At 33.9% G+C, this 12,221-nt stretch overlaps 1 protein-coding gene across 14 annotated transcripts in view; it reads right to left on the minus strand.

Moving 5' to 3' along the window:
- Window positions 1-12,221, minus strand: part of LRRFIP2 (LRR binding FLII interacting protein 2) — a 61,983-nt gene that overhangs the window by 33,684 nt on the left and 16,078 nt on the right. For all 14 annotated transcript variants that reach the window (XM_072853585.1, XM_072853587.1, XM_072853589.1 and 11 more), the window contains exon 3: window positions 5,873-5,959. In XM_072853585.1, the coding sequence (XP_072709686.1) occupies window positions 5,873-5,959 (87 nt within the window). The remainder of the gene's footprint in view (window positions 1-5,872; window positions 5,960-12,221) is intronic.

Consider the following 12,221-nt stretch of genomic DNA (forward strand, 5'->3'; position numbering starts at 1 on the left):
TAGTCAACACTACCTGATTTAAACAATTTGGTAAAAATATCTGTGCAATAAATTGCAGAAACACTTAACACCAGGACTTGCAAGACGTTATACAAAATTCAGTTAATCAAAGATTACATTTAATTGCTGAAACCTCTTACTAAGTGACAATCACTTTTTTTTTTTAATTCACACAAAGAAACAGCTTATTCCTCCTTTCAAAGTAAACAAAACCAACCTTTTTATTTTAGTAATTTTTCCTTCTCCTGGCCTATATACCCAGATCAATGACAAGCTGATTTCTAGGCAGGTCTAAAAACAGATCTATATCATAAAGAGGATATAGGAGAGCCTATACAATACAATAAATACTTCTAACAGCAGTCTTCAGGACACCTTGCATCATCCAGGTGAGTCTTTGCCACTAATGAATAATACATCCCACATTCTCAAAGAAATAATACCTTGCATCATACCAAACTCTTCTTCAAATTGTATCCTAAGGTACTACTACTTTTTCTTCCATATAGAAACACTTCCATTATAGAAACACAATAATACTTAAAGTGCAAGAAAAGACACAACAATGAGTAGACGACTATCAGCATCAGTTTAGAATGAAAGCCCAAGTTACAAATCAATATTACTCATCTTCAGTAAGTGGCATTGATTCAGGATGACTGAGTCAGCAGTAGTATTTACTTTATTTAATAAAAATTTGCCTGTTTGCTGAATTTCTGCAAAACTGACAAGAAATTTTATTTTCCCATTAGACTTATCTAAACTAGACCAGTGTTTGATCATTAATATAATTCACATCTGACCACAAGATTTGATGTGTAGTAGTAATCATAAGACAATTGACAACTTATGTAGGAATCTTAATACCCTATCATTTCAAGACAAGCCAATTAATTCTTACCAGTCAGCAATATCTGAAGCCTAAGTAAAGACAATTACTCAGCTTTTTTAAAAAAAGAAATAAATCATATTAGACTGGAATAACACTAAAAGATGACACTTAAAACTTGTCATTAAATATGTTATTCCAAATAATTGATTGTTGAACTACATATATTTCCAAAGAGTTTCCAAACACCTACTCAATTATTTTCAGCAATTAAAATATACTGTAAATAAATACATGTAGAAGAAGAAAAAAAGCATGAGGTATTTATAGTAAAAACAGTCAAATAATTAAAATGTGACAATTGAGATTATTTTTAAATGCAAAGATTGAAATACAAACTACCTTGTTGACACTGATGGAAATAAAATACCAGATGAACTTTAACATTATATGTGACTTAAAATACTGTCTCTAAAACTGCTAATACTTGGAAGACTTAAAGCATCATCTGCTCCCTAAGAAAAGGAAACCAAAACCCAAACTTTTTTTTTTAAAAAAAAAAGCCATGATGGAAAGGGAAAAGTATACAGTTTGAACACAAACCAAATATGAATGTCGACTGGACCGGTGAGAATACCTGGCCCTCTCTGAATCTTCCTGAGAAAGAAGAAATGCAGAGTTATTTCACAGGAAAAAAAAAAGAAAATGACAAAGTAAAAGCAAGCAAAGTTGCACAACATGTTGTTAGCACTTTTAATGCTACATATTATTTTGAATAATCCAGTGGCAAGTGACCTCATTCAAGTCAGAAGAACTATGATTTCACCTGATTTGGGTAAATATGCCAACAAACTACTTCAGGAGATGTAAATAAGGAGGGTTAATATAATTAATAATTAGTGTTCAGTAGTCAATATTTCTTCTGATTTCTACTGTATTAATGCAGAAAAAAGTATAAGATTTTTCAAATTAAGAAATTAAAGTAAAAATAAAAAAACTAAAAGCTTTACAAGTACCTTAGTAAGAAATTTACTATATAATTACTACAGTTAGACTGTGAACATTTTACAAAGTTATTTTAGCCCTAATAGAGATGATCATTCTCAGTTTCCTCATACATATTTCAGATTTTCTCCTCTATTATAGGAACAAAGCTTCTTAAGCAAATGGATCAATTATAAGTTCTACAGATAGTTCTGCTCTACAATGACAGTGAAAATAATAAACCCAACTTATACAGTTTGGGGGAGGACAAACTCACTAAGACACCTTAATATCTTTTGTTCTGTTGAAAGATCAGGGAATGTTCATTTTGGCTCACACAAAGGAATATATGAGAAGCAGCAGGACAAAAATACAACTAATTTAAAATTAAACATTAAAATGCTTCATGTGCCATAAGCTTCTCAAATTTTTAGTTACAGTAGGTAAGCATGTAAGAATAAGCTTAATTTTAAACTATCCCATTTGAAGGCTACAACAGCGCTCTAAAACTAGGAATTCTTCCTTAAATGGACTCACTTTCTACAGTTTTCAATATGTCAAAGTATTCTAAAGATTGTAAGCCAGTTATCTTTAGAGTTAAAAGTTCAGCCTCCAGATCATAGATGGCTATCTAAAATCTAAAGCTGGCTTTCCTACTGCTTATGGTCACGTGGTTATTTTCTACATTATCACTGGATAAATTAACTTGTTTAATATTATTTTGTGACTATTCACGAGGCCAGTTAATACTCTGCAAGAAAATAATTTCCCAAAGAGGTGAAAAAAGAGGATCATTTAATAACAACATTTTAGTCTTCCTCTCCATAGTATCTACTCTGATGTTTAAAATGAACATGTATGCTATATAACTTTTCAATGCATTATAGTCAGATCGCTGCCAATTTTAAGTATACTTTGTGCCTGTGGTCTAAATGGACAAATATCTGTTACTAACATTTGCAGCTTGCATGCAGACAGTTTGCTATTTATATAAGATCCCTCTTCATTGCCACTATAACACCCCAGCTAATAATATTCTCCTATAATGCAAAACTTCAGCTTCTGATACAATTTTCTGTACATTTCTGTAGGTCATTTACTTAGGGTAACAAGTCTCTTCCTGACACACAATCAGAAAATAGAAAGCCAGTGTTAAGTGTTCAGCATATTCAGGTCAAAGGATAAAGTACTACAGTACGTATTGCAAACAGATAACTGCTGCTGGTAGCTATCAAGCTTGATTTCTAAGAATTTAAGTTTGAAATATGGGCTTTATCCAAGACAGAGGTTAGGTCTCCCAATCCAGGAAAGGAGTGCACATCTGCTCAGAAACGTCCTGCAGCAGATGTGCCTCTTATGACTGCAAAAAAAAGTTGGCATTCAATTAAGTGGCATTAATTTCGAAGTGAGATTGCTCACAAATGCAATCTGTGTTCCACAGTTTGGAAACCCTTGCCCTCCAGCAAAAAAAAAACCATTCAGATGTGCATTCCACCAAGAGATAACAGAAACCTATGTTGTTCTTTATAAGTGACATGAGAACTAATATACACACAAATGTCAGCCAGGCAAAGAGGCAATGTAAAGTCAGCACAACTTTTGCAAATAAGATTCTAATGAAAGTTCTAGGATCTCTAACAGAAGTGCTGATTAACTGACATGGTAGTTTTAACTATTTGAAATCATGGTTAGCCTCAGCATGTATTACTTAAACCTTCTTGATTCAAAACATTCACACAGTGAACACTTCCCTAAAAACATAGAAAGAAACTCACATCTCCCATGTGCCTTTCTAAGAGGCATATGAAGTTTGTGAAAGGAACTCTCTAAACAAACATCACAGTGAGTTAGTCTAAATTGAACAGCAACTATCTCAGATTGTAACTTAACTATCTCTATGCCTTCCTACTTAGTGGATTTAATCTAAATAAATGAACAGTCAAATATTTTATCATTATTAATTGAAAGCGAGGGGCAAGTGGTAAAAGGATGCAAGTGATGCATGGGATGTTTTTTGGGGTTTGGGTTTTTGTTTTTTAAATCTTTTACAATTAGTTTTTATAAGTCATAGAAGTGACTTAATCATCAGTGAAAAGACCAGCATTTGCCACATTGCTCAAAGAGGAAACAAATAAATGCAATTCTGCTAAGGAAAAAAAAAAAGTAAAAAACCCAAACCCCAGAAATCAACTGAAATAAAAACTTTTACTACTGAAATGATGTTTACCTAGATTGAAACTAATGTAATTTCATTTTGAATAGATTCATGCCTGTAAGCCAACACACAGTGGAAACAAAAACCATTTCATTTTAAGAAAAGCATCTCATTTCATAGTTTGTCTTTTGCTGCCATAAAGCGCCCTGCATATCCACATCCATATATAGTTTTTTATGTAATTGTTTTCAGTAATAAAACACTGAAGTGACACACAGCAAACCATTAGTAAATTACTTCCTCCAAATCCTGTGTTAGTTCTCCAAGTGGCAAAAACATGCACAACAGGTGGTTTTAGCCTACCATCCATTTCTGGATATGAGCCCATTTTCTATCATATGAATGCTGAGAAAGCTACAAAATGTAAAAAAAACAAACAAACAAACCATTTACAATACAGATTAGTCACCACACAAGACTGGATTCCTAAATTAAAAATTTGGAAAAACCTAAGGTAATTGCCATGTAATCTTCAGTATAGTATCAGATACCTACAGCAGTTAGAAAACTGAAAGTATGAAATAATGAGAAACATATAAAATTGAGGCAAAACCATGTTTTTTAAATTGTACTTGTTATTACCACAGCAAAACACCCCCAAACCCAAATATCAGCATTTACATGGCTTTGAATGTAATCATGATTGAGAATATATTCTCAATCTTTTGCATGCTATGTCAAAACCCGACTCAAAGGCAATAGCTGTGAAATAATCAGACTGCTGAAAAATTAGCTTCTTGGGTTTTTTTGCTCAAGAAACGCAAACTTTTTTTAGGAGAAATGTGTGAAGCAACACACAACTGTATGTGTAAATATCCCGATTCTATTAATTTTTTTTAAATAAAGATCCTGACAACAGGTATTTATTGTGAACACTGTTTGTATAATCCACATGGGAAGAAATTGACTGAAAACTGCATATCCAAAGTCACATATCCAAATTATCCAGTTACTAAGTATATTATACATACATTAAAAATAGAGCAAAATAATTCTCTCTACTTTTTTGTAGTTGTTTATCCTATACATTAGGCAGTGTACATTTTGGGTACAGTTGTGTTTATTATTTATGCTGTGCTGCCAGTTACCCATATTTACATGGACTTTTTGCACAGTAGCAACAAGCAAAGAAACTGCCACATGTGTTAAGTAATTCTTCTTATAAAAGCACAAAAGTCACCAGCTGACTCAGCCACAAATCTAGTAATTCAAATCCAGACAATATTATACTTCACATTAGAAGTTGAAAACTGTTCCTCTCTACACAAAATTATTTATGCAAGCCTGAGTTCTGGATATTGTCATTATGTTCTCTTCTGCTCATTTAAAAATCAAATTAGCAGTAATAAGAAAGCCTCAGCCCTTTAAATATCTAAACATAAACATTTAGACTAATCTTTGTCCAATTTTGATTGCTAGCATTGAATTTACTGCATTTGTTAAAGGTAAAACATCCAAGCATCTGATTTTGCCTGTAAAGCTAGAATTTAAAATGTTTTATTTTTCATTTGAAAGCAAGAGTGTTAATAGCCTATTTTGTATAGCAGATTTTTTCCACAATACGAGCCTAACTATTAAGGAAGTTCAAAATGAATGTTCAGATTAATATTTTGTGAGGTGCTATCTACAGGTAAATACAAAGCAAGTTATCCTTTTAGATATACAACCTAAGCAGAAAGAGGAAGGTATGGGGGGGGAAAGAGAGAAGCTAACAGTTGCCTGATGCTGAAAATACTAGCACGCAGCTGAATTACAATGGAAGATACCATCTGATGCAAGTACAGAAATAAAATAATTAAGAATTTTAGTAAAGGTTTGCAATAATTCCTTATGATTTATACTACCTCTTTTTGCTGTCGCTCCAGCTCTCTCATACGTATATCTCTTGCTTCTGCTCGAGCTGCCCGTTTGGCTGCAAGCCTGGCTTCTGCCTACAAACAAATTGAAAATACTGGAAGTTAAACCCACATTTTTTTATAATGGTTTGAGTACTCAATTTAATAATCTCGTCACAAAAACATATTAAGATTCTAACATCACAACACATAAGTAGTATAAGAAATCAGAGTTCTCAGAATGAAATTTCAGAAAGGATATATACCTAAGTCTTTACAGATATCATTACTAGTCAAAAGAATTACACGTTGATAGGAGAACTGAGTTCAGAAATATTACTGTCACTAAATCTAAAAATTCATGTCTTGCAGACTTTAACAGGACTTTGCCTACGCATAGTATTTAAACAGGCATGTATGCAGCTGCAGAATCTTTGGCCACAGAAAGATATTAAAACAAGAAAGAAAGAATCAAAACAAAGGTATTAGACCACTACTGTTAATGTCATATTTAAAGGCTTTGATATCATTTGGAATTATTTCAAAAAGCAAGCATCACTTAGAAGTCAAATTACTTCAAATAACAATCATAAAATCAACGTGATCATTGGACAAAATGTAAGAAAGAAATATAAGGTAATGTAACAAAGAAATATAAGGTTACGGTTCCTCAAGAACTAACTTAAACATTCACCATCACCAAAAAGGGACTTCCCTACCTTTCCATTCAAGCCCTTATACTTTATACTCCCAAAACCTTCCTTAAGCACAGCTCCAGCACTCAGAATCTGCTGTAAGCCAATTTAACTACCATAGCAGAAAGTTAACAACAATAACAGAAAGTAGTTTTCTGAGTTTTCTGCTGCGTTAGTGAAATGAGTTAACTTGTACAGGGATCTTATGAACACCAGACCCAACAAAAGGGATGGACAGGACAAACAGTAGCAATACCTCCCCCTTTTCAGGGGCAAAAAGCTGTTACATCTCCTGCACTGCTTGTGAAACCTGGTTATTGGCAGATACAACTATATATTTTTTCCACTTTCTACCCAGCCTCAACCAAAAAAGAAACACATTGTCTTTCAGACTCTAAATGCTACCTCAAATTTAACTGTTTAATTAGTTACATGAGGCAATAATTTTTGACAAAGCTAATAGCTGATGAAGACACAAGCTCAATTTTTTCATGTTTGAATAATGCGTTGATGAAAATTTTCTCTTAAATTCTGAAATATTAAACCACTGAAGACAGGTTTTCCTCCAAAAATTCCAGTTGTCTATCTAATGTTAATTAAAAACTTATGAGAAACACCAGCAGCCAAAAATTCAGAACTCCTAACATCCAAAACATTAAATTTTATAGAACTTTTTTAAAATGTAAAATTCAACAGGATTTTGCCTTTGGTTAAGGATAGTTTTTTTTTCTGCTTTTACCCCTATCACAGCATAGGTGTATGTAAAACATTAGAAACCTATAACATTCATGACAATTGCAAATAACCATCTTTTACTGTGCTTCAGGAAAAAGGAAGGGGTATTTAACTCAGAGTTTAACTTTAAATTATGATTAAACTACAGGTACAAAAACATCTATCAAATAATGACAAGAAAGAAGGCAAACACGTTATAGCTTTATTAAAATAGTTTGAACTTCAAATGACTCCATTAAGACTGTTTTTCTATATTTTGCACAGTCAGATGACATGATTCAAAAAGTCTGTGTCAGCACTCGACTGCCACGATGTAATCCTTTTTCAGAGCAGCATAAAGCTACTCTTCTTCCTACCTGATGACAGCACACAAGAAAAGCAAGGGACTTCCCATGCAACAGGAAGTCTTTTCTCACTTGCAGCCCTACTCTGTAATTGTCTGCAATCATAGCTCTGTCCCATGTAAGTTTTCACACAGACGTGTATGCAGCACAGAAAGAGAAAGTACCCAAACAGCTGATATGTCTGGGTTTAGATCTGTCTATAGATCAGCAGACATACACATCTAGCCTTTAGATTATGGCAAGGCTTTATTGTTAAAGATAGAAAGTTCATTTGTTTACTGATTCACGCTAAAAAACAATTCACATTTCACCACTCTCTCCTAGTCCTACAGACAGAGACCTAACTTTCACATTCCTACAGTAGAGGGGAAACACCATTTCTTCCAATTTACTAAACCCTTGACAAAATACAGGAGAATTCTACAAACATTTGTCATAAAATGGGTGCCTGAAATGGAAACAAAAAAAAATCTTATTTTTAGATAATTTTTTTAGCAAAAAATTATTTAGTATTACATTACTTATTAATCTGAGCAACTAGATTCCTCTAAAAAGTACATAATTTCAAAAAGACAAAGAAGGTGGCAAGTTAACTGAAAGTGCAGTTCTTGGGCTTCCTTTACCAAAACTTAGAGCAAGAGACAAATCACATTACCATTTGAAAGTCCATCATACCGAGTAATTCTTTATTCTCAGCAGAATTGTTAGAGAGCAGATCTCATGTTAATAGAGCACTCATACAGATCTCGATAACTATGTAATTGAAATTCAAAGTTAACATCTATAAAGAAATGACCATAATTTAAAAGGACATAGTTTTCTTCCTGGCTGCTGCTGTTCACTCTATTGTGTTACTGAAGAAAGCCCATAAAAGTTGTGAAACAGTTTTCCACCAACACTCTTCACAAATTAAATTCTTCAGCTACCTTGAAATAAAGCCTTTAAATATCTGCTAAGGGGAATACAGTGCCACAACAGCTTTAGATAGAGAACCGAGTTGAAAAGATTAAGCTGTTTGGACTTACAGAAGCAGCACAGAAAGGAAATCTAGACTATCTTTTATTTTTTGGGGAAAAAAAAAAAAACAGCAAAGGACATGCAGTCATCTTATAATGCTTTTCTAATTCAATTAGTATTTGAATGGAAGAGCATTCTAAATACATCATTCTTCCTTGCTCATAGGAGCTTGGGAGTCAGCACAAGCTGCTTTCCACAGCTTGCATTAAACAAATTCCAGTCTTAGAAAACTACAGACTGGCCACTACAGTCTTGATTTCAGTTTCATCAGTCATTATTCTCTATACAGTCTTTAGACCAGACACACATAAATATAATATATTATTTATGATAAAGATATATTACACTATCATCTAATTGAAGTACAGCTTGTTAAAAAGTGATATAGCATACCACATTCCTATTTTCCTGAAGTAGAAATTAAACTGTGGACTGTCCAAGATCTAGCAAATCTGACACTCCAGAAGTTTCTAAAGGGGACTTCCAACTGCTAAAAAGAAATGCGATAGCTGAATTTTCTTAAACACTCCAACTGCAAATAGAAGATGAGGTATCCAAACCTGTCAGAGCCATACCAGTACACTTACACTGGTGGCTAAAATGGAAAGAAAATGCTTCATTATATATTCTGGAGGGCAAAAAGGAGCCATGACGTATAGATACAACAATTTTGTATGGAATTTATTCAGAGAAGTGATCAAGAAAGGAAAGAGGGCTAAAGAGAAGATCTTTGTAACAAAAGAGATTGGGTAGAAAAAAAACCACAAGGAGGAGGCCCTCAAGACTTTGTTTGGATAGGAAAAAAGGATTAATTTATAAAAGATTAATTAATAACTAAATCTTTTTTTTTTTTTTAATATGAACACACTCATACTACTCCTTAACTTTTGCCTCCTACCCTAAGGACAAATATGTGATTTTAAACCAAGTGCCATATCTGCATTTCTTTGGGTATTAGCTCTGCTCTGAGTAACAAAACAAAGCCATCTGTTAACCTCCAAGTTCTGGAATTCTTCATTTCAAAGTAGGTACCAAAAAGCAGTACATGCAAAAATAAAAGTAATGTTTCCTTGCACCTGCATAAACAGCATTTCATTCTAGAAGAATATGATGATTCTGGCTGTTTTCAAGCAGTTAAGCTACCACCTTGAAGCAGTACTCAATTTGATTAGGTTATTTTATTGCAGATGTTTAGTAAACATATGGTTAGCAAGAGAATGTTCTTCCACAATGTCAATTTCCTCATTTTCACCTAAAAACCAATTACTAACAACTACTTACCGTAATTTAGAAAACCACCTCTGCTTATTCCATTTTCTGCTTTTCTTTTGTTTTTTAAATACATATTCTGCCACAATCTTTTGAAAACCTTTCAAACCATTTTATCTCAACTTCCAAGGATAACATTTAGCTCTTCAGTTAAATCCAAGATATTTTTGACAAGAAAGAAAGGAGAAAGTGAAAGAGACCAGATTTTCATTTGAATGCCTTTGTAAAGACTGAGTCTGGAGTCTCTCCTTTCTGATATGTTTTGTCTTAGTCTCTTCACTGCAATGATCAAGTTCTTCACCAAGATAAGAAGCATACTAGTACATAGAATTGATATGATAGAAGCTTCCCACCATGTTGAACAAGAAGCATAACATCTGTCTCCATAGTGTAGACAGGCATCTTTCTCCTTCCCCTTGCTTGCAAGAAGGGATTCACTAGAAAGCAATAGTATTTTGGTTTTAATTTTCATACTGTAGAGAAGGTGATTCATTAATTAGCTCAGATTCAGCATAAAAGCTTCTTAAGGATAAAATATAGGCTATACTAAAATGTTATTCACCTCTGAAAAAATATGAATGCTTTTCATTGAAAAATTAGAATGATTTTGTCATCTTGGGCTGCAACACGTATAACTAATTTCTCTCTCTGTCAAGGGAGATGCAGTGTTTACAATCCTGCATTTTCCAAGGCAGGAGGCCCGGGCAAGGAAGGTTCTCCTTCCTCCACCAGATGGCAGCGGTGAGGGCGCCGGCTACCCTGGCCGCAGGGCGTTTGACGGCACACCAGGACGTTCTGCCAGCTCCGGCAAAGCATCAGGGCGAGCATTTTGAAGTGTTCACCATATTCTTAATACATTACTACACACTGCAATATAAAGTTTATTTCATTGTTTCTTATTAAGTGAACATGCATTATTTCTCTCTTCTGTTGCTCATTTCTTCTGTATTCTCATTTTCATGCCTTTTACCTTCCTCATCACCTTACTGTCTCATGGAGCCAAGGCAACACCATCACTCATATGCCAAATTTATTTTTTATGTCTCCTCAGAAATATCTTCTTTCCCCTTATTTCCAATATGCCTACTCTTTCTCCAGTTGCCTACAAAGCAAAGGCTATAAACAACAAAATCTTAAGGCCTGCATGACTTAAAGGTTTAGAATTATTTATTTCTGATGTCTCTTACTCTTTTCCCATTTATTACAAAGATCCATATATAGATTAGAAAATCTCTATAATACCTATTGCCTATAAAATATCCTTAACCACTATTAAAAACAACAGCAAACAATTTTTTGAATTAATACTAAAGTAGAAATAGCTGATTTAAAAATTTTTAATCGATCTTTTATTAAAACATAAATTCAAAAGTCATCTAGCATCTACAAAGACAATCTCTGTATGAGGGTGGGGTTCTTTGGGGTTTTGTCTGTTTTCTTAAGAAAAGCTGAAGCTGTATGCAGAGAGAAACATGTACTGAACTTTGAATAGATTCAATATGACAAAGACTATGTTAACTGTTCTTAAATTCATGATATAGCCTTCAAACATTTTAAAATACTGAACTCTTGGCTTTTTCTACCCTGGCAATTAAGTAACATGACATTTTTACCAAAGCAAGAACAACTGCACTCTACCCAAAGTTTGAGCAACTGCAGAGTCAATTTTAAATCCAAATGAATCTATCTTCTCTCCCATGAGAGAACACCTCGTAAGAGTTTCCAGGCTCCTGCTATACAATGAAAACAGAGTCACAAGAACAGTTCCTGAAAAAATACACAAGATGCTACAAGGAGGAAATAGTGAACAGTGATGCAACCGTTGTCCACGAGCTCTAGTTCTTTCTCATCTAGAGTTATTCTGCCTTAAAGAATGGAAGAGTTGCTGAAGCAAGCATGGAAAGAAAGGATATAAAAGGTAAATCCTGATTTCAAACTGCTGCTTATTGGGTTGAAGCTGGTGAGGTGACAAGAGTCAGACTCTTCTCACTTTCTGGCATGATGTTCACTGTATCTGAGCTTGAACTGAAGTCAACATAAGAACGCAGAAGTGACTGAAACATCTGCTCTTGCATGTAAGGCTGGTCTTGGAGAAAGACGTCTCAAGTAATCATAAAAGATGCCTGGTGACAAGAGGTTACTGCTGAATATTTAAAACGAACACAACAACTTGTCTGTAAATTACAAAGACAAGTGAAGCAGTGATGCAGATGTCAGCTGAAGATACTGTGTCCACAAAACAGCTTTGTAAGCAGAGAATCTCCACAAGACCACAGGGAAAACAGATCTTGAGATCGT

The sequence above is a fragment of the Ciconia boyciana genome, chromosome 2 (assembly GCF_034638445.1).
Source record: "Ciconia boyciana chromosome 2, ASM3463844v1, whole genome shotgun sequence".
NCBI classification, from domain to species: Eukaryota; Metazoa; Chordata; class Aves; order Ciconiiformes; family Ciconiidae; genus Ciconia; species Ciconia boyciana.